The 20,179-nt window shown below is 45.5% G+C and overlaps 5 protein-coding genes across 5 annotated transcripts; 1 reads left to right on the forward strand and 4 right to left on the reverse strand.

Moving 5' to 3' along the window:
* Nucleotides 1–480: 480 nt before the first annotated feature.
* On the forward strand, nt 481–985 carry EYB26_008009 (uncharacterized protein; the record flags this gene model as incomplete). Its single annotated transcript, XM_054267268.1, has 3 exons — nt 481–677; nt 764–828; nt 906–985. The coding sequence occupies 3 exons, from the start codon at nt 481–483 to the stop codon at nt 983–985; spliced, it is 342 nt and encodes a 113-aa protein (XP_054123243.1).
* Nucleotides 986–1,093: 108 nt separating this feature from the next.
* On the reverse strand, nt 1,094–2,696 carry EYB26_008010 (uncharacterized protein; the record flags this gene model as incomplete). Its single annotated transcript, XM_054267269.1, has 2 exons — nt 1,094–2,453; nt 2,524–2,696. The coding sequence occupies 2 exons, from the start codon at nt 2,694–2,696 to the stop codon at nt 1,094–1,096; spliced, it is 1,533 nt and encodes a 510-aa protein (XP_054123244.1).
* Nucleotides 2,697–3,548: 852 nt separating this feature from the next.
* On the reverse strand, nt 3,549–5,288 carry EYB26_008011 (uncharacterized protein; the record flags this gene model as incomplete). Its single annotated transcript, XM_054267270.1, has 1 exon — nt 3,549–5,288. The coding sequence occupies one exon, from the start codon at nt 5,286–5,288 to the stop codon at nt 3,549–3,551; it is 1,740 nt and encodes a 579-aa protein (XP_054123245.1).
* A 6,452-nt stretch (nt 5,289–11,740) lies between these two features.
* On the reverse strand, nt 11,741–12,515 carry EYB26_008012 (uncharacterized protein; the record flags this gene model as incomplete). The annotated part of the gene is made up of 2 exons (XM_054267271.1): nt 11,741–12,329; nt 12,385–12,515. The coding sequence occupies 2 exons, from the start codon at nt 12,513–12,515 to the stop codon at nt 11,741–11,743; spliced, it is 720 nt and encodes a 239-aa protein (XP_054123246.1).
* A 3,776-nt stretch (nt 12,516–16,291) lies between these two features.
* Nucleotides 16,292–17,880, reverse strand: EYB26_008013 (uncharacterized protein; the record flags this gene model as incomplete). Its single annotated transcript, XM_054267272.1, has 3 exons — nt 16,292–16,319; nt 16,388–17,588; nt 17,649–17,880. The coding sequence occupies 3 exons, from the start codon at nt 17,878–17,880 to the stop codon at nt 16,292–16,294; spliced, it is 1,461 nt and encodes a 486-aa protein (XP_054123247.1).
* Nucleotides 17,881–20,179: the final 2,299 nt, after the last annotated feature.

A 20,179-nucleotide genomic window follows, 5' to 3' on the forward strand; every position in this document is an offset into this window, starting at 1 on the left:
TGCATACTGTACTATAACTATCAAGTCACGATTGAGAGTTTTGATTGAGCGATTGGATTGTTTAGTTTTTCAAGTTTGTTGTGAGACGACTGATGAGTGAGTGAGATTGGGAGTAGCTGGTTTTGTGGTGGAGGAGGACTGGTATATAATTGTGCTGGGCTAATAAGAAATGTTTCCCCAGACTTATATTCAAGTGTTCAAATCATAGTTCGTATTCTAAAAACTCCTACAGAGTATAGTTTCATTTATTTGTAGATATTGACTTGCACTCTGTGTAGAATATTTATTAGTCGAGAAGAATCGAGGGAACGGTGTTGGTGCCTCATTTATCAGGCAATAATCGTAGACCCCCAATTTGGCCTAGCGCGAAGGAACCAGTCCATTGAAAAACCACCGCTTGAATCAGCCAAATATCGCCAGAAGGAAAGTATTCCGGAAAATAGACCTGTCTAGATGGATTGTTGAAGTATATCCAGCACAATGAGCCAACAATCAAAACCACGCATCGTCTCAGCGGCAGAAATGCGCCAGCGAGAACTCCAAGGCTCTACTTTCTCATCGCCATCCACCGGTACACAATCCACACCACAGAGAATCACTCCAGGAAGAAGAACACCCCCATTGCCACCAAATGTTGATATCAGAAAGACGAAAGAATATAAAGCTGCCTCTAGAAAGTAGGTCTTTCTATCTTTTTTTTCTTCTTCTTTCTCTTTGTATTCTTGCGACGATTGGACTCGATTAATGGGATGATTTGTTCTAGATGGGTGTCGACTATAGTCGCGTTACCGATATTATTTTATACGAGTTGGGAGTTGTATGAGCGGAGTAAGTCTGTTTTTTTTTTTTTTTTTTCTTATTTTGGGTTGTGGTTTGATGCTAATTGATGCTGGGGGGGTGTGTAGCGTATGGATCGAAGGTGCAGAAGAGTCTTGTTGATGCGAATAGGAAGGCTATGGAGGAGGCATCTTCGAAGAGGTCCTAGATAATTTTATAATTGGTTGATGGTGGTGGTGGTGGAAAGTGTATTATAAAATGTAATATATACAGAGAAATAATAAGAAATAATATCTACTATCGATGAATGCCATCGTCAATCGCTTGGTCTCGGACAGTAATCCTCCCATCGACCCCCATTCCTTGCAAAATCAAGCCCATCAATCCAATCCTCCAATGCACACCTCCCAAAAGCATCAACATCGCACCCATGAAGCGGCACAACTCGATCATTGATCAGAACCCTCACAAGATCCTCTTCCTTTCCCTCATGGTCATCAACCGAACAACGCATGACCTCAAAATACGCCCTCGCCGCAAAAGGGACTATCCACGACGCCGCAAAACCCTGCGTCTCGTTTGTAGACTGCACACGCTTCGCTGAAAGCGGGTTTGTCGAATTATACAACCCAAACGCATCAAAGATTGACATCATTGCATTATCATGGCTGAAATCAGCGTACAGGGCAGTATCAAGCGGGAATGTGGCTGGATCAGAGTCGAGGGTGTGGTTGACGCTTGTATGGTCGTTGACAGGCAAGGATTTGGTCATTCGAGAAATTAGCTCGTTGACGTAGCCGACTCCACGGGTTGATCCCAGGGAATTTCCGGCGCCGAAGGCGTAGTATTTTTCTAGAGTGTTGTAGTAATCGTACGATTTCCATTCGGGGGGACTGAAGAGGTTGCATAATGGTGAGGATGTCCCGTTTGGACTGTTGACGGTTTCAAAGGGGCAGAGATCCATGAGGAGAGGGATGTCGTCGAGTTCTAGACTGACGCTGGGCATGTTGGAGACTAGCCGCTGTAGTATCGATGGTCCGAAGACGTGGAGGAATTCTTGTCGAATTTTCTGGACTGGGCTGCCGTTGGAGAATGTTTCGCAGGTCCCAGTGTCAAGAGTATTGTTCCATACATGGCCTTCTGGAATCACCAGATTGACTGAACTATTCCGTTGTGATTTGTCCGAGTCTTGGTCGGACGTTTTCGCTTTGTTAAATCCCTTACTGAATAACTCCCCCGAAGCAATCACGCGGTCCGAGCCAGATGCCCGTACAAACGGAACAGTATTCCTGGCCAACTGTCCATATCGATCATAGAACGTAGTGCCCATATCAAACATCTCCTGCTCCCCAAAAGACGTCAAATTATCGGCTCCAAGTTCATAGCGATACTCTTTGAGCAGAGCATAAACATGAGTTTTGTACTCCGTAGCTGTCTGTTGGATCTTGTTCACAAGACTGGCATACTTTGCACTCTTGTGAGCAGTTGGGTATCTTGCGCCATGTCTAGATAGAACTTGTACGAATGTGATGTTGCATTTTGATGGTACTGCAGGGTTGATTTCTGATTGATCGCTGAGTGAGAAGAAAGGCGAGTACTGGCCCCAGTAATGCGATATTTCTATGTCATCGCTGTTTGGAATTATGTAAGCAGATGCTATTTTTTTGGTCAAGGAGCTAGAAGTCATTGTAATTAGCAAGATTGAACGGAACGCATGATGATGAATATCGATAAGGGTTTGCATACAATGATATCATGAAGCTCAGAAGTAAAAACACAAGAAGCGCTATCGCAAAGGTCTTCCTCGGAGGCTTACAGCCCCGTGACGAGGTAGGGTATGCGTTAACAAGTGGTTTGACTTCTTCGTAAACATCATCTGAGTCGCTGTCAAGAGCGAATACATCGTCTTGGTGTTTCATTGTTGCGGGGGTGTTGATGCGATTTTTACAAGAATAGACCGGGTTTTATTGTGCGTGGAGTTGGCTAACCTGCAAGCAAGCTCTCACGAGTACTTGGTATGAGGTGTTGATCAAAAAGAATATGTAATTCTTATAATTCTTATAATTCTTATGCCGATATAAAAAAGATTAACAGTTTGTTGTGTCGAATAATGAATGTTGAAAACCTGAAGCCAACAGTTCCCCTGTTACACGACTAACCGTATGTGATTGGTTGATTTTCTTTCACGTGTTGTGATCGTCGTTTCTTCCCAGGCAAAACTTTTCAACTTTTCAACTTCAGACACACACAGACAATTTCACTCGAGCAATATTTTAATTCGAATTTACTATTCAGAGTATAAGAAAGAACACCGAAACCCACTTGTCCCAGATATCTCCATCCTTGTGAAACCCCACCTCCCAGACAAAACAAGAACGCCGAAGTAGAGCAACCCAAATAACAGACTAAAGGGCAAGCGACGATGGTTACTATACAGTTTAGGTTGCAAGGTATAAAAAGCTGGAGTGAGGTATTTGAAATAGATATTATATGTATTGGTAGGTTGAAGAGGATACATGACAGATCAACACAGAATAAGTGTAGGTACAGGGGTATATGATTCCCAATGTGAGAAGACGCTGCACTGCGCCAATCGAATGATGGGATAGCTATCGCATCGAAGGATAGAAGAAGAACCAGGACGCCGGAAAATGCATTACAGGAGGGAAACGAGAGAGATATGAAGGCCCGAAAATGGGAGAATTAGGACAAAAAGATATACATGGAGAGGTTGGAGAGATTAATAACAAAAAAGGGCTTGCAACTGAATGTTACCTCATATTTGACATATACCGAACATCTTCCCGGTAAGGATGATGTTGGTAATTGCCAGCAGGAGGATTCACACTCGGCCATGAGTCAGGATGTTGCTGGCCTGCAGCAGACGATGCATATGACAAAGCATCCGAGCCAGACGCTGGAGTTGGAAGCATGCGTTGCGTGGCTGATGCCAGTGACGAGGAAGTTCCGGTGCTCATAGTCTTGGACATCATTTCTCCTCCCATGCCAATGGCTTGGTGCGAGTCTGCTGGTGATGGCTGGTCACCGGGGCTAGCCGTAGACTGAAGATAGCGACGTGAAGGCGAAGGAGAAGGAGGACGAGACGGCATCTGTGAGGTACCAACATGTTGACCCAATGTATCTCTGAAGAAGTCTCTCTCGGAACGGTAAAAGTCTCTTTCTTCGGTCAAGAATTGCAACTGTTCGTTCAGCTGGTTGATTCTCTGTTCAAGTGCAGCCTCATTCTTCTTCCGGTTACGGAACCGTCTTGAAGCGTCACTGTTTGCTTTTCGTTTCTCGGCCTGGCTTCTCGATCCAGATTTCAAGTCAATAGTAAGTGGGATCATGGGACCGCCGCTATACTGGCCATGATTGCCGGCTTGACCCAGCATGTCATTCGGGCCGGGATAGGCAATAGAGTGGGGATCGTCCCCGTACCTTGAGCTACTCATACGACTCGGCGTGCGACTCAAAGGGTCCATGCCCATGTAAGGGGATTGGGAGGCAGAGTCAACCGCTGAAGGAGGCAACGAGGTGGGCTGTCCCAGAGGTGGAAGTATTCCCGATGTAATAGAGGGCGAGGGTGCGAATGAGCTAAAGGTGGAATGTGGTGTGCTTGGACTGGACGCCTGTGAACTCGGGTTGGTGGCTAATCCTCCACTGAGACGACGGCTGTGTTGGTGGAATGTCGGAGTTGAATGGCGAGAAAGTTGTAGAGACGGTGGGTTTCGGCTAGAAGCTGACACGGCCAGTTTTGGTGAGTATCTTGATGCTGCCGAGTACTCAACTGAGATTGCAGTCGGACCCGATGATCCTCGTCCGTGTCCCGGAGTGCTGTAGACGCCTGCAGATAACTCTTGCACAAATGGTGATTGGGATACTGTGACTGTTCCTGCACCACTACCACTATTGCTTGTTGCACCAACAGACCCAGGACCAATGTTATTATTTCCACCGACACTGGCGTGGCGTAGGGCAGGCGAGACGGGTGTGATGATACGACGAGGGGGGTGAGGCGGTGAAACAGATGATCCTCCGCCGTGTTGAAGGTATGATTTGGCACTGATCGACTTGGAGGTGGAAGCGAGGAGGGGTGAAGAAGAACTACGCCGTTGAGGAGACGGAGGTAATGTAGGAGGTGGAAGCAACTCCATGGTCGACTTGTTGTTGCTGTTGTTGCTATCTTGGGCAAGTCGCTTGTCAACCTGCGAGTTGCCACCCTCGGTGGGATTCAAGATGGATTGAACTCCAATAATTGAACGGGCATGCGTCGACGATTCTAGACGGGGCTGAAGGACCGCCGGCTCGGGCCAAGGGTACGATCTTTTCGTACCTGTTGCCTCAGATTGGTGTGATTCATTCGATGCGGCTTGTTGTATCCGGTTTTCGTTGTTGTTTGCCACTTGTTCTTGTTCCTCTTGTTCTTCGTGTCCTCCCTGCTGCTGCTGCTGCTGCTGCTGTTGTTGCTTACGAACATGAAGACCATATGACTGCGGAGGATCTGAAGACATGTGAGACAATGATCCCTCCTCCTGAGACCACGATCGCGGCTCAACACATGGCCGTTTCCTTCCCCTCTCAAGATGCCCGTTACCCTCCAGTAGGCTTGTCTGAGAGGGGAAGGAGGACGGACTGTTTGGAATATAGCTCCCTAAATGACGGTACTGGTCGAGACCGCCTAGGGATTTGGGGTGGGTAACCGGATAAACGCTGATTCCTAATGCAGCCAGTTTGGCGATATGATCCTGATTCTTCCTGTGTGAAGGAAACCTTTTCTCCGCGAGTTGGAGTGAAATCCTATAGACCGGGCCACGATTGAGTGACAGGTCCGAAAAACTGAAGAGCGGTCACAAACCGAGGCGAAGTAGTCCGAAGGAGAGAAAAAGAAATTCCCACGACCAAAATGTTTGAAAGTTCGAATGTATCGTGAATGCTCAATATCGGCGGGATAATGAAGCGGAAAAAGAAGTTGATCAAAGATTAAACGGGAATAGATATAAGTGTGCTATAGATATGCAAGTAGAAGAAGATGTATGCAATATGTAGACAAGTCTATGTGTAAGAAATGTATGAGCAATGTGTGCTCGGGTGGGTGTATGCACGTAGATATGTAGGGTGTATGTAGGTGTGTGTAGGTATATGTCGAGATATTATGATATGTTAGATACTGACGTTTGTGATGGAGGTGAGAGATCCATGTATATGTACATCTTGGGACGCGCCCCTCCACTCCCAAAAGGATCGCAGGGATTGATCTAACCCTAGTCAGATAGCGATGCACAGAGCCTTAGCGTTTCAGCGGTGTGAAGCAAAGTAAAATTAGAGTAGATACTAAATGCTGCATTAGAAGCATAGACAAGCACATTTTCGACTTGTTCGGGAAAAAGTCAATAAGTGACTAAAAAGTAAATTAGGGCGGGCTTAGGTGGTGCAAAAAGAAAAAAAGAAAAAAAAAAAAAAATGGGAAAAAAAAGGTAAATGCAGACCATGGTCCCGGAAGACGGAAGACACATACCTATTTTGTTAGGATCGCCTCTTCTGAACTGTTGACAGGAGGGCTGTTTCTTTAGCGAAAACGGGTCCTCTACTTCTGTCCCCCCAATGCCCCCATTCGAGTGATTTCGACTAGGGTGAGTAGCCGATTCCCAAAAGAGACCTTGCAATGCAATCGCTGTTTGGAGAGTCTGTTTGCCAGTCCTTACCACTGTTTGGAACGAAAAAATTGGGGCCGGGGATCCCGGAAGCAAAAGATAGCTTTGCAACTAAGAATCTGACCGGGGTCGATAGAGAGAGATATGGGTACAGAGGTGTGCTCTGTATGGATACCAGGCGCCAGTTCAATAGAGGACTAGGGGGGAGGACGCACATCCAGAGTATGTGGCAAGCTGTAGTGGGTTAGTTCGTAACTTTGAGAGAACGCTTACTACGTATGAACTAAATTGCCTAGCCGAGGGTTAGGCTCACATTTCCAGTTTAGAGTCTAGAGCTATGGGGCTTTGTTGTGCATGAAGAAGCTCGCCCAAAGATGGTATTCCGGAGCATGTTTGGCATATTCCTTAGCTGCAGCATGCAGCATGCACAGTGCACGCTGGAGCGAGAAACCTTGTTGTCCTTCAACGACACGCCTATCTAGAATCTCCAACTGGGGGGGGGGTCTGAAACTGTAAGTAACAGGACTGCAAATTATCTGTTTGATTCTGCTTGGCCTCAGACGTACGAGATGCCCTAATAGGGGCTTTTGCTCTGTAGGTCAAGGAACAGGGGAATTACCATTTAGTGTGTGCTGTGCTGATTAGCCGAGTAGACAAAGAAAAGCCTGTATCCTGGACCAACGTACTCGGCATCGGTAGGTTTAGATTTGTTCAAGGTTCAACCCTATCTATGACACATGCACAAGAAAGATTAGTCTTCGTGCTGTCTATGGACCAAGACTGCGGGAGACGTAGTCGGTGCGGCCCGCTTTATCACCACCAACCAGGTTAGTTAAGGGAGCATGGCTGACCGATGCTGAACTCAGAATCTCAGATAGACCGGACTCACTGGAGGCCCCTAGAACAGAAAATTAGCGGCCCGACTGACCGCTAAGCGACCACCACAGCCTACTCCGTACAAGGAATATAATCCAGCCAACCAACCACTAACCGCGGCCTAGTGATTAGGAGGCCCGCTAGCAAAGCTAACAGCGTCACAAGCGGTACTCGAATATATTATGATTTGGCCAAGTGGAGTTCGGCGCGGCCTCTCCGAACTCGGGTTGGGTAAGTATTGGAGGTTGAGCTCCAAGGTTTGTTTGTGCTCCGTAATTAAGCAATATATATGTTTCTTTGTCTCGCTTTTCTCGTCGCAAAATCTTCCCTGGCAAAAGCACAGATCACCGTGATACATACAAAGGGCTTGTTGTTGCTATTGGAAGACTGATACGCACTTATGAACTCCTTTGTCCTAGCCTGATTATCGACTAACAGTGCTACACTACGGAGTACTAGTATGTCGTATCATCGTATGTCTATACGGAATAGTATGTGTGGACGTAGTTGTAACGGAGCATGCAGGCCCCCAAAAACCAGCCTGTCAGAAGTGGGACCCGATGGTATTTGGTTTGTGAACGAGATTGACCCACCACGGTATGAAGCTGTGCCCTTCCGGCCGCGATGATTTGATCCCTGTTTCACATGATACCCCCATAATCAAGCGTTTCAAATCCCTAGGTTTGGCTCCCTTTTGCATACGTGCTGCCAGCTAATTACTCCGTACGTGTGCAGGAGTTTGTTTGTCGACTTGACAGCGCTCATGCTTCGTGAATTGGCCTGTGGTTTTTTGTTAAGGCACCCATATGACTTAGCTTTGAGGACTCCGTACCTGAGCTCGTTGTTGAAGCGAACAATGGGGCCAACTGAAGACTAGAAATCCTTTAACGAGTTCAAATCATTCTACTACGAGTAGACGTCTAAGTTCTGGACGACGGACGCTGTCTATATAATACATTCGTTCTAGATAGTACATACTGCATGAGGATAAGTTCTATGGAGACAAAGTTACGAAGTGAAGTGAACGAGATACACCCACTTGGCACTTGTGGATATTTTCCTAAGGAGCGGGTTTACCGTTGCTACGGAACTGGGACAGATGAATCCCCTGGTTCTTGCTAGTCCTCTATAGCACAAACAACTAAGTCTGGAAATACGTACGTTACGTAGCGTCGTAGTACAGTCGGATCGACAGCACATCTTTGGGAAGGCATGACGAAGCTGTGAGCAAATGATAGCGAGAATATATCGAGCGTGCTGGCGGGTTCGCTAGTGTTCTCGCTTGAATAAACGGTGAAGCGTGTATATCATCACCATCATCATTCCTGCAGTTGCCGATCAAAGTATAACAGATTGATTGCCCACATCATATCAGATCCAGAAGTTCGGTTGCAAGACACAAAATGTATTCAAAAATTATTCGAATCAATAGTGAGACAGGCCACAGAACAGGTTCTTCCTCCTGAAGAAATTGCCGGATTAGGCACAATCTGGCCCTTGTCCGGCATACAACATAACATGCCTTAGCGGCTCGCCCATCAAACCAAAGCCGGGTCGGGCAGCGCCGCAGCAAGTGATTCTGAAGAATTGCGGACACGTTCGCGGGCGTCGCACGGTGGGCATTAAGCTAACCCCTAAAGCAACTAACTCAGCGAGACTAGTAGACGGCTTAGCAGGCTAGTCAACTAGACATGCAGCCGGAAAAGTCACTCCGTCAGATCATCCCAACAATTTACGATTTCGTGCGAATATAGTGAACCATATGATAGATTAAATTATTAATCTATTGAAATTAAGAATTAGAATCAGATACTTGGCAGATGCCGAAAGAGTTCTACGTATCATCATTATAAGTTGCCGCCCAGGACTAACTATCAAGCTTTTAATTTCACGCCGAGACGCCTAGCACTGTCAGGAAGTAGCAAGTACTCATGTTTTGCAGAAGGCAGGAGATTAAAAATAGCCTTTCGAACGGCAATTGTGTTCAAACTCCCCCGTAGAGACTGTTCCCAACAAATAGGGCGATAGTCACGAAGTTATAATAGTAGAATGAAGGCATGGAACCTTGATACCTGCAAGGTAACGTGACCTCTCCAACCCTGATCAAGCAACTGCCTCTTCAATGGTTGCTAACACCGAATACTTACTACCGTAGTTACAGAGTACGGTACTACGTAGTAAAATCAATTTTTCTTTGCTTTTGCCTCCTCAAATAAGCACAACCTATTGGACGCTGACATAATATTATCTTTGGTCATACGAATTCAAATGTCGGTCATGATAAACGCTCCCCTAATCTACGGACCGTACCTAGGTAAGTATGTGGATCGCCTACCTATGCCGACATATATGCTGATCACCCCTGATGGATGGCGCATCTCACCAAAAGTCACAGCTTCACTAGTCGCCTCTTGTGACCTTGTCCATGGGATTGGAATCTCACCAATACGTATTGGGTTTACTCCTGCGTGCTAGTGGGCGCATGCTTTACCCAAGTAGGCATGTAGGTATTGCTCTGACCCTTGGATTCTTAAAAATAAGAAAGCTGATCAAACTCGGTTCCGTCATTCAGAGTTTCGTGTGTCAGCTAAATTGCTAGACTGCGAGTGAACGAATAAAGTGGGCCAAAAGCTTCAGGCGGTTGATGCCGCTGGGAGAAACGGTTGAGGAAGCACTAGGAACCAACCAAAGCGAATATATACTACGTACATCCCTAGGACGAAAAGAGTTTACGGAATGGTCGCCACGGAGAAGTGATTCCACCCGGCGAACTTATTTTCCTTTTTAAGAGGATTTTTAGACTCAAAAAATGGGAGAAATCACAGAATTTCATCTCAAAGGGACTTGAAAATTTTAGCCATCATTCCGCACTTGGCTGATGAGCACGGAGTCTGCAGAATTCATTCAAAGGATATTAAGATCGGGGTTACCGCAGGCTTAACGAGGAAAAGTCATTCTTCCCGCAAAGACCGGCGTATTGGGTCCCGGGCTTGTATCTAGATGGGTTTGCCTTCCTCCCAATTGTGCAACATGTCTGGGTTTGTCGTGGTTAAGCTGCGTGTAACAATCCACGACAGCTGATCTGCGTGCTGTTATGCAATCTACGGAGTAAAGTAAGGTGATACGCAATTAACGTTTCATGCAAGTTCTTAGCAAAAGTTCTAGAATTATTGAAGTCAAATATTCTCCATGGTATTGGACTATTGATCGACTGCTCTATTTCGAGAACAGTTGAATGTATGGAAACCTTTTGTACTACATTGACTCCATATATTGGTTCGACAATGTCGAGCACAACACAATAGGTAACTAACCAACAGCCCCGGGATTCGCGCTCGAACTCGAAGTAGCATGTACACTTGACTAGCAAGCAGCAGCAGCACGAATCCTGTTTTCGGCGTCTCGTACCTTTTCATGCACTATGCTGGATATAGATAAGTTCTGGCTTGGACTATAAACAGCCCAACTCCTGGCCAATGCACCTAACTCCTAAGCGTTGTCACACGGCCCACCAGCGGGCGCCAGACGGGCTGCACGTATGCACACTGCATGACAAGCTCACATCCTGCACGCTGATGATCGAATTGGCGGGCTGGAGATTTGGAGAACTCAGACAAAAAGCTGATTTCGCACCACGCACTAAGCCAATAAGCAGCAAGGACATATTTGGGTAAGATTTAGTTGCGGGTTTTTACATCCAGCCTTTGAAAGGACTTGCACTTCGTCTTTGTTCACTCGTTGATTGGTGTCTCCTTCTCCCCTGTCAGGTTGGTATTCCCAAATGGGACACGAATCAGATTTCACCGCTCATTGAGAATTTTTTGATTGGTTGCTCTTTTTATTTTCCCGTATTTAATTTTGTACGAGTCAGTTCTTAGACCGGTTTGTTACTCTTTCATTATTTTCATTTCCATCTCATACTACATAGAACTCGACCAACACTCCCGGGCCCCAGGTGGCCAAAATCCGCGCCCTAATAAGGCTCGGGAAACGTTGAGGTCACGAGGAAGCCTCTTTAATTGACTTGAGACGAGATTACAATACAATCTAACGTCCGCAGTCTGTACGTATCTGGTTTTGGCTACAATAGGCGAACTGTATCAAATAATCTCTTCTATAGGTTAGTTACGACATCGGCGGCTTAACCAGCTCCCCTGACTTCATTTGCATGGGAAGGAATTGTCTCTGACACGTACCTGGCGCCGCCACGGCTGGCCTAAGCATCTAACTAAGGCATAATATAAACGCCAATCACAGATTGAGCTTCCGTTCGCTCTTTTGAGTCTCTACGAAGTATTCCGCGGATAGGAAAGACTACGTACTCGCGAGTCAAGGCAGCATTGTCTACGTTCTAGTGTGTATACTACGTATGATATCTACTACAGTACGTACTCCGTACATGATTCGGAAATCGAAAAGCTGCATGGTCGAATGGTTCAAGATCGTCTCCGGAAGGCATTTCGAGGTTTCCCTCGTACGCCAACATCCACTTTATATACTTTTCCACCACATCTAGCTGACTCCGGATATTTATATGGCTCTTGCTCCATGGCCGTCATTACGATCAGCTCCGACCCCACGAACTCGGGGCAAGTGACAAACCGTGTAGGGAATAAGATCTCTCCGGTAATCTCGCCCTTTGGATTGACTCGAATGATGCGACTGCCTCGCCACACAGCAACCCAGAGATTCCCCTCTACATCCATAGCGAATCCGTCTGGTTCGCCATAGTTGGCTTCAAGAGTAAGGAAATCGCGCTTATTGGAGATCGACCCTGTTCGCGCGTCGAATTCATAGGCGTATATCTTCCCGTGAGGCGAATCGGTGATGTACATGGTGTCGTCGGCGCTATTCCAGCCCATTCCATTGGGCGTCGTTATTTGATGCACCATTTCGTGTAAACTCATGTCTGAGTCTAGTCGGTAGAGAGTACCCGCGTGTTTACCCTGGACATACTTGTGATCGATACTTGAGCCTGCCCAAAAGCGGCCTTGATTGTCGACCGCGCCGTCATTGAAGCGCATTCTATTCTCATCCTTAGTTTACACAACATGTTTGACCGAGTACAAGATCAGCTCACCTATACGCTTGCTCCTCAGAGATATGCGTGCGATGGATATAAGTCAAGGCACCTGATTGGTAGTCCATGGTAGCAAAACCGTGTTTGGCCGCCACTACAATCTGGGTGTTATTCCCCGTGTCATCGATCATATCAGCAGTTACACTAGTTACAGATCAACCAGTCCATGGGTGTCAGTATGCAGTATCTTTCCGTCATTTGGGCCAGAGAGAGAAGAGAGAGGAGAAACGTACCCAATAGGCGATTCCGTGTGCAATACTCGCATGGAGCTTGGCCCCTTAGCGAGATCTAAGAAGTAGACCTTTTCATAGTCGAGATCGACGAAGCGCAGTTCATTGCGCTCCGCAGTATAGAATGGTCCTTCAAGCAGGCCCCCACGTATGTCGAGATATGGCTCAGTGACTGTCCATCGTTGGAGATCGGCACTGGCACCAGGTGTTGCAGGCCATTTCAGCCATTGGGCGTGTCTGTACAGCTGTAATTTTATGTATTCTCGGAAAGATTTCTTTGTTTCTTTCTTCAATTGTACCACATAAGTACTGAACAGTTACAGTTTGAAGTAGCTTGAAAACTTCTAAGTAGAACAGAATTTCAAGTACGGAGAATCCGGTGAAATCCCCGAGTGTGGGGGAACCATGAACTAACTGTGTTGCGGTGATGTGTACGCAGAACTACAAATCTGTCTATACTATTGTATAGTCGTTGAGGTGAGATTCTCGAGTTTTTTGAAAATATGTAGTATGTATCTAAGTTAAGCTTTGGGCACATTGGTATTGCTTCTTCTCGTCCCTCGGAAGATATCCGTGCTTGTCCGTCTCAGCCCCCGGCTCGACAGCAAGATTTTCTTCGCATAGCACGGATTGGAAGATTTTAAAACGAACAAATGACTATATAGCAAAGCTAGTATGCTTGGAGAAGTGCTGTATTCGACATACCTGCTCTATTCGATCGACGTTGTCGTTGTTCACCTTCCAAATACAAGCATGGATGTCATGCAAAATATAAGAAATGACATGCATACGAATAGTTAACTACCTGGGCGCATGTGCTTTACGCACATAAACCTTGGAAGCTACCTACTTGAGCACTGGGAAATTCAACCGATTGACGGAAACTCGAAGAAATCCATTCCGGGCCCTAGACGCAGGTGATGTATGCCATTCAAACCAATGGCACACTTGAATCGAGATGACATTGTCTACAGCCTCGAATTTGTGATGCATCAAACATGTCAATTTCGGGAAATGTACATGGAATCGATAGATCAATAGCGTACATGTCCGCCCTTGTACTCGCGCCCATATCACAGTCTGATCTCAGATAATCCCTGAAAAGATTTCATGTATAGTGCCACATATTATACCTGCCCTACAGGAGTCGATACATATCTGTGCATCAAGATAGACACTAAAGAACAAGGTTCTAGGTGACAGGTACCCATGCATGAGGATTAACCCCGATATCGCCCTGTGATCTATCAAATAATCGCGTTTCAATCTTTAATTGTTTTTTGCATTGTATATTATACTTTCCACATTGGGGCCGTCCATCTTGACACGCAGCGGCACGAGCGCAAATACGAAAATATGAAGTATCATTTTTTGCATGACCTTATTTTGTACACACAACTTACAAGTGACCCCCAATTTCGAAAACAACCAGGCGGGCCGATGATATGTATGTGCTGTCGTCTCCAACTCCCAAAATACGCAATCATTATTATGGCATGAAATTACTTGTAGATCTGATTTGGGCGGTTCGCGCGGGTGTGCTGATATCTGGCTCTTAATGACCCAGTCAGAATGTGTTGTCCAGTCACATTCTCAACACTTTCAAGTGGAGTGATACATGAATCGATTTGTGCGCGTTTTTCAAAACTCGGTTCCATTTTGAATGCATGATTCGATGTTGAATTTTTTGAAATTTCAACGCGCCGCAAGGATTTACCCTACATGATCGGACTGGCCGGCAAGTAGGATTTAAGCTACTACGTAGCCAGTCGAGATTGAAACAAAGAAGCTGTATATCACATAAGCACGGGGCATTATCAGAAATTACTAGCATCAGAATAATAATCAGAGATAAATTTCCAAGATCCAATTGGAAACTGAGAATATAAGAAAGTTTCCACCATCACGCACTAAAATTGATGCTTCATGCAACATGTATGATGGAAGCACATATCCGAAACCGGTTTATCCTTCCCCTCTTAACGAGTCGGAGATTTTTGGTCTGTTTCCTGGCTTTACAAGTAGCGAGAAGATGTTGGTTGATCATCTTGACAGGCTGTTGGTTGTTGCTTTTTTTTCCCCTTTGTTCCATGTCTCATCCAGATAGGCATAAGATATCAATAACTTGGCTAGGCATTGCCACCAACCTTTCATTAAATGCAGATATTTATATTTGCTTTTTCTTCTGTCTTTCAATTAGGTTGTTATCCGGCTACTAATAGTACCTGACTTATATACTGCGTAAACCATTCCAATAATGTATGTACAAGACGTTTGCATACATCCTTCGACCAGCCTTCTCAAAGCCATGTGATGCAAATGCGATCTAAATCGCCTAAGGCTTACGCAGCGCGTAGAAGTCAAAAGCGTTGCCTTGAGAGCAAACTCTCCAGCCAAGCGAGAACGTGCGTTAAACGTCAAACGTTGGACACATGTACGTAACTGCATCAAACCGTTTCTAAAGCAAGAACTCTATCATATGCATGCAACTGCGAGGACTAGACGTGTAACAACCAAATCTCTAGATCCCTGGAATAGTAGTAGATACGTACTTACCTGCTTCCGGAGACTTTGGCAGGTCTCATTTCATAAGTTGTGCGCGAAATTCGGGACTCTACAAACCGAAAATGTGAGCCATTTCATTGTCCGTTGTACAAAGTAGGATTGCATGCTCTCATCAATTTTCTTAACATTCTATTTACAATGAACCAGTCGAGATTGGGCTCAAGAAAAGGACTGGTTCGGTTTCTCATACTATTTTGCTTTTGGCTTGTCATTGTATGTATCAATATTCCAAATACGCAGTCAGCTAGCCATTATTGAAACTAGATCACTAGTTGAAAGAAGTGAAAGAAACTGACATGCTTTCCTCATCTCCCTGTCTCTCACTAACCGGTAATACCAGCACGACTTTCCCATTATGTGAAATTATTCTCGATCATCGTGTGGATTACATGGTTACTCTCTAACTCCGGATACGTACTGGATCTCATTTGTCTTGCAGTTTACTCGCAGCATGCAACAATCATGTGATAAGCAACTGTACAATATCAATATGGAACATAAAATAATCCTTAGTACAAGCACTCGACTATTGATTCTATTTTTAAGAGAGTCTAGGCTTCTCAACATTCAACAAAGACTGGTATATGCCCCGGAAAGATATTGAGTTTGGTGCTACGCAAATACGAGGTTATTGCAGTGTTGTGAAAGAAATCAATAGTGTCGTGTACCGAGCTCGATATGATAATGGATAGATAGGAGCTTCCCATCGAGATTGATTCCGGATTTGATGCAACCGAAGACAGATTTGCTTGCAAACCCAACGAGTTAAGGCTCGTTACCTTGGGCAGGATTGATGTACGACCTAAGTTTTTGACGGCCTTGCTTTGCAGATACAAAGTATGAGCCTGAGAAATGCAGCATGATGGATGGTCAATCTAGCATCATATTCAAGTTTGTTTATCATTAATATGGTAAATAATCATGATTAATCAAGTATTACAGATAGTCATACTTACACCCCTCAATTCGAGCAAACTTTCCCCCTTTCTGCGTCTCTGATAGACACTCCCTCAGTTTCAGTATTTCAGATTATATGACGACTGATGTCGTTGTTCTGAATACCTGAACCATCCTACGTATATATAGATAGTCCTGTACCTTTATTAAACAGTTTAACATGTAGTGACAAAGAGACCAATCCTATTACCAGAGTCAGTAGACGAATATACCATAAAGGTATGAGGAAGGACAAGTAGGATTGAACTTACGGAGCCGGGTTGAAATCTTCAAAGAAGTCCAAACTCGTGCTTCCAGCATTCTTCAACTCAAAAGCAACTGTCTGACCAGCCGGGCATGCAAAAGTCGCAATAGTAAACACATGACCCGGCGACACATTCGTCACACCAAAATCAACCTTCACTTGCGGCGCGTTGGAGAATGATGTCGAGGAACTAGCTGGTGCTTGCAATTCCAAAAATCTGATGGCTCCATCACCGCTGAAGCTGAATGAAGATGTCTCGAGTTTATCCTGGGTTGGGAACAGGAAGACCAGTGAGCATTGCTTGTTTGCCGAGCTGGGAAGGAAATCAAAGTTGAAGATTGAGGATACTGTCGACGTGATTGTACCATTGAACGATGTCCCAGCCGCTTTGTTGGGCGATGAGCTGTCAATGGGGATAATAAGATGAGGGAACTCAAAGCTGCCATTGACAAGGTTTGTTCCACAGCCGCCGCCTGAAGGTCCTCCAGCTCCGGGAGCAAATCCACCTGGTCCAGATGTTCCTGTTGGGAGAATTCTACCAGTAGGACACGGTCCAGTTACGCAGATGCGTGTGGGTGTGGGAGCGCTCGAGTTAGCAAAGGGAGGAATTCCGGGCGCAGTAGGCACACCACCTGGTGCGCTTGGTGTTCGGGGCCCAGTAGATTCTGCTGGAGTGTTAGGCGCACCTGGCGTTATTGGACCACCATGTCCGCCGGGTGGTGGTCCTGGAGGAGTCGGAGCACCTGGGCCACCTGGGGCAGGGACTGCAGGAGGAATTTGGGGTATCGTCGTAATTGGGCATGAGGTAGAGCCTTCAGGAGGTGGTGGAACCTTTGGTGGAGGAGCAATAGGGCCTACACGACCAGGACCTGGAGCACTGCTTAGAGCGCCTGGTTGTGGCGGTGTATTCGGGGGTGATACTGGTGGTGCTCCAGGTGGAGCTCCAGGAGGACCCTGAGGAACACTTGGTCCGCCTGGAGGCGGCGCTACTGGCCCTCCTAGGCATCTGTCGGCGTGTAGCTCAATGGGTCTACAGCCGCTCACATCCGCCGGTGGTGGGTTTGTGTAGATGTTTAGTTGGTCACTTTGACCTGACACGCAGGCCACAAAGTCTGTAGTATCGTTGTGGTGAAACTTGCCAGAGGAATCTATGGAAAACGAGGGTTGTGGTGTTGCCCCAGTATCACACTGTAGTTGTGATGTGGGTGCTAGAAGCAATGAAGTGATTAGTATTTTGTATAATAATGGAAACTTTCACTGAGACATACGAGTAAGAAAGCATCCACGTCCGTTTCCATCCTTAATAGCCCCAGAAGAGTCGATACAGAACTGGGCAGGCTGCAAACCGCTGCCGAGGCGTGTTTGACCATCGTCAATCTGTCCTACCAGACCTGAAGAACCTCCGATAGCTGACAGACTGAAGCAGCATATGACAGTATCTCTAGCAACCAGGGCGTTTGCTGTGGCGATCACCGCAGCAGCCGCAAAAGTAGATCTCATGATTAAGAAGGTAAAATCAAGTCGTGAAATCAATGTTCACCTTTATGAAAGATGTTAAAAAGAAGTTGATCAAAATGACTCCGGTAACCTACCTTCTCAAATGGTATGATAGTGGTCAGTCCGAATTTGAGAACGTGTAATCAGTATATAATTTTTTGTTTCCCGTATAGTATAATTACTATCAACCGGTTTTAGAATACCGAAACAAGGCGATGAGCTAAGAGAAACGAGCACTGGATTCAGTAAGAGAAAAATCCATTCTCGTCGGAGTTGAGGCGACGGAGGCGGATTATATGATTCGCGGTGATCTTCAAGACTGTTGAGCCATAGGGCCATATGATGACGATGATTTGACTGTCATGTTTTATTTTCCTGCTATTGATGGCCAGCAGAAGGATCTAGAGAGGCGAAATGGATTCACGACAGCCTGTCAGAGGACCTGTTTTGTCCATTTTTGCCATCAAAAACAACTTGAATCGCACGGAATTCAAGACAAGCGAGGATATCATGAGTGGCTATATCGGGGATTCAGACCGAAAGACTCGGGATTGTTGTCTGAGGCTTGAGGTGGCTCGAAAGACGTCAGCCCATAACGTTCGAAACCATGCGACTCCTAACCAAGGGACGCATATGAATTCCGCATGTCGTGCGGTGGCTCGCCATAATGGTTCATTCCTGTCTTCAAGTGATCTGAGTTCCTCATATATAGAAACGTTTTTCAAGTCAAGATAACCGTAAATGGCTTGTTAGGTACGAGCTTATGCTTGACTGTTGAGAATGATGAAGAGCCATTCGAAACGACTGCCTGAATTTCGAATGCAGGATCTACTCTCCATAAAGACGACACACTTTTGCGAAAGAACTCCTAAGGACTGACAAATGTATTCAGTTGAATGACGACAGAAGTGTGAAAAGGTGAAAGTTGAGAGGCAGTCAGTCCCGACAAATCGGGCGGCGGAAGGTAATCCCGACACCTGCCTAATGCGGAATTAGGGCTCAACTGTAATTCAAGATCACTTGCAAAAACAGTTGATACAAATTCAACTTGACATTTACGGACATATTTAGAGATGATGTATTATAGGGGAATCAGTAGCCATTCATCTTATTATAATATCCTGGCGGCATCTCTATGGACTGAAAGGTCATGAGAAGTCCAAGGACAGAACATCGACGAAAATGAAGTGCATGCGATCGTGAGAATCGACAAAGACTATGAATTATTCGCGGGACAATTTCTGTGGAAGTTTAAACAAGCTCTACGTGGTCAAACTACCGCGACGACAACTCAGTGAATTCGACAGTTTTGAGTTCTGCTTTGACTCGGTCGATTTTTGATACAACATCAGGAAATGGGGGGAAGGAAGACACACACATTTACCCTCTGCTGTATGTAAGATCCACAGAATAACAACTCGATCCTCTTCGAGAATTTAGATAGAAACCCGCTACTCAATATTCTCTAGGATTGAATAACAAGACTTCTGAACCAGTTTAACCGTCACTCTCGGGGTAACCCTTGGTGTGTATACAACTTCGTATGCACTAATCCTTCATCGCCCTGTAATTCAATGTTAGGAAATATTCCAGTTCAAATGTTCAGGTGTATAACTATCGCTAGGTGTTATCAGTGGATACTTACATAGTTCTAATTGCTGCTGAATCGACATCAACAATAGCTCCGCTAGGCCCCATCATTCAATATATATATTTCGTGGATACGACACCATGAGTTATGTCATCAATCTGTGTCGTCAATACCACCGAAATCCTATGATTTTATGCCACAGAGCCCTTTACAACGCTACTATGATAGCTAAAATACATATATAGTTCGAGTAGTATGTTTCTCATTGAACTGTGTGACAATGTCATCGTCATGGGTCAGTTAGGGCTAATTCAACTAGAGATTCGGAATTCGCGTAACGGACCCACTTAGTCCAGTTTTTCATCGACCATTCCATTAAGGACTTATAACTCAGTTGGTTAGAGTGCCGTACTAATATCAGCTTGCATTTCAAGCTACTATTGGTCATGCGGAAGTCCACAGTTCGAGCCTGTGTTGGTCCATTTCTTTTTTCCCATTTTCTTTTTTTTTTGCCTTCCTATTATTTGAAAAGGAATCTGTCATAGCTAGCTATGCCGTCGCCGCCAACAATATGTCCAATGTCGCATTTCCCCATTTTTATTATTCCTGAAATTGGGCGTATTCTCAGAAACTTGCAACATACGGAAAGGTGGAACGAGCAAACCGCCCTTGGACCAAAATGATGAATCATGCTATAGTTATCTTCTCTCA

The sequence above is a fragment of the Talaromyces marneffei genome, chromosome 6 (assembly GCF_009556855.1).
Source record: "Talaromyces marneffei chromosome 6, complete sequence".
Taxonomy (NCBI): domain Eukaryota; kingdom Fungi; phylum Ascomycota; class Eurotiomycetes; order Eurotiales; family Trichocomaceae; genus Talaromyces; species Talaromyces marneffei.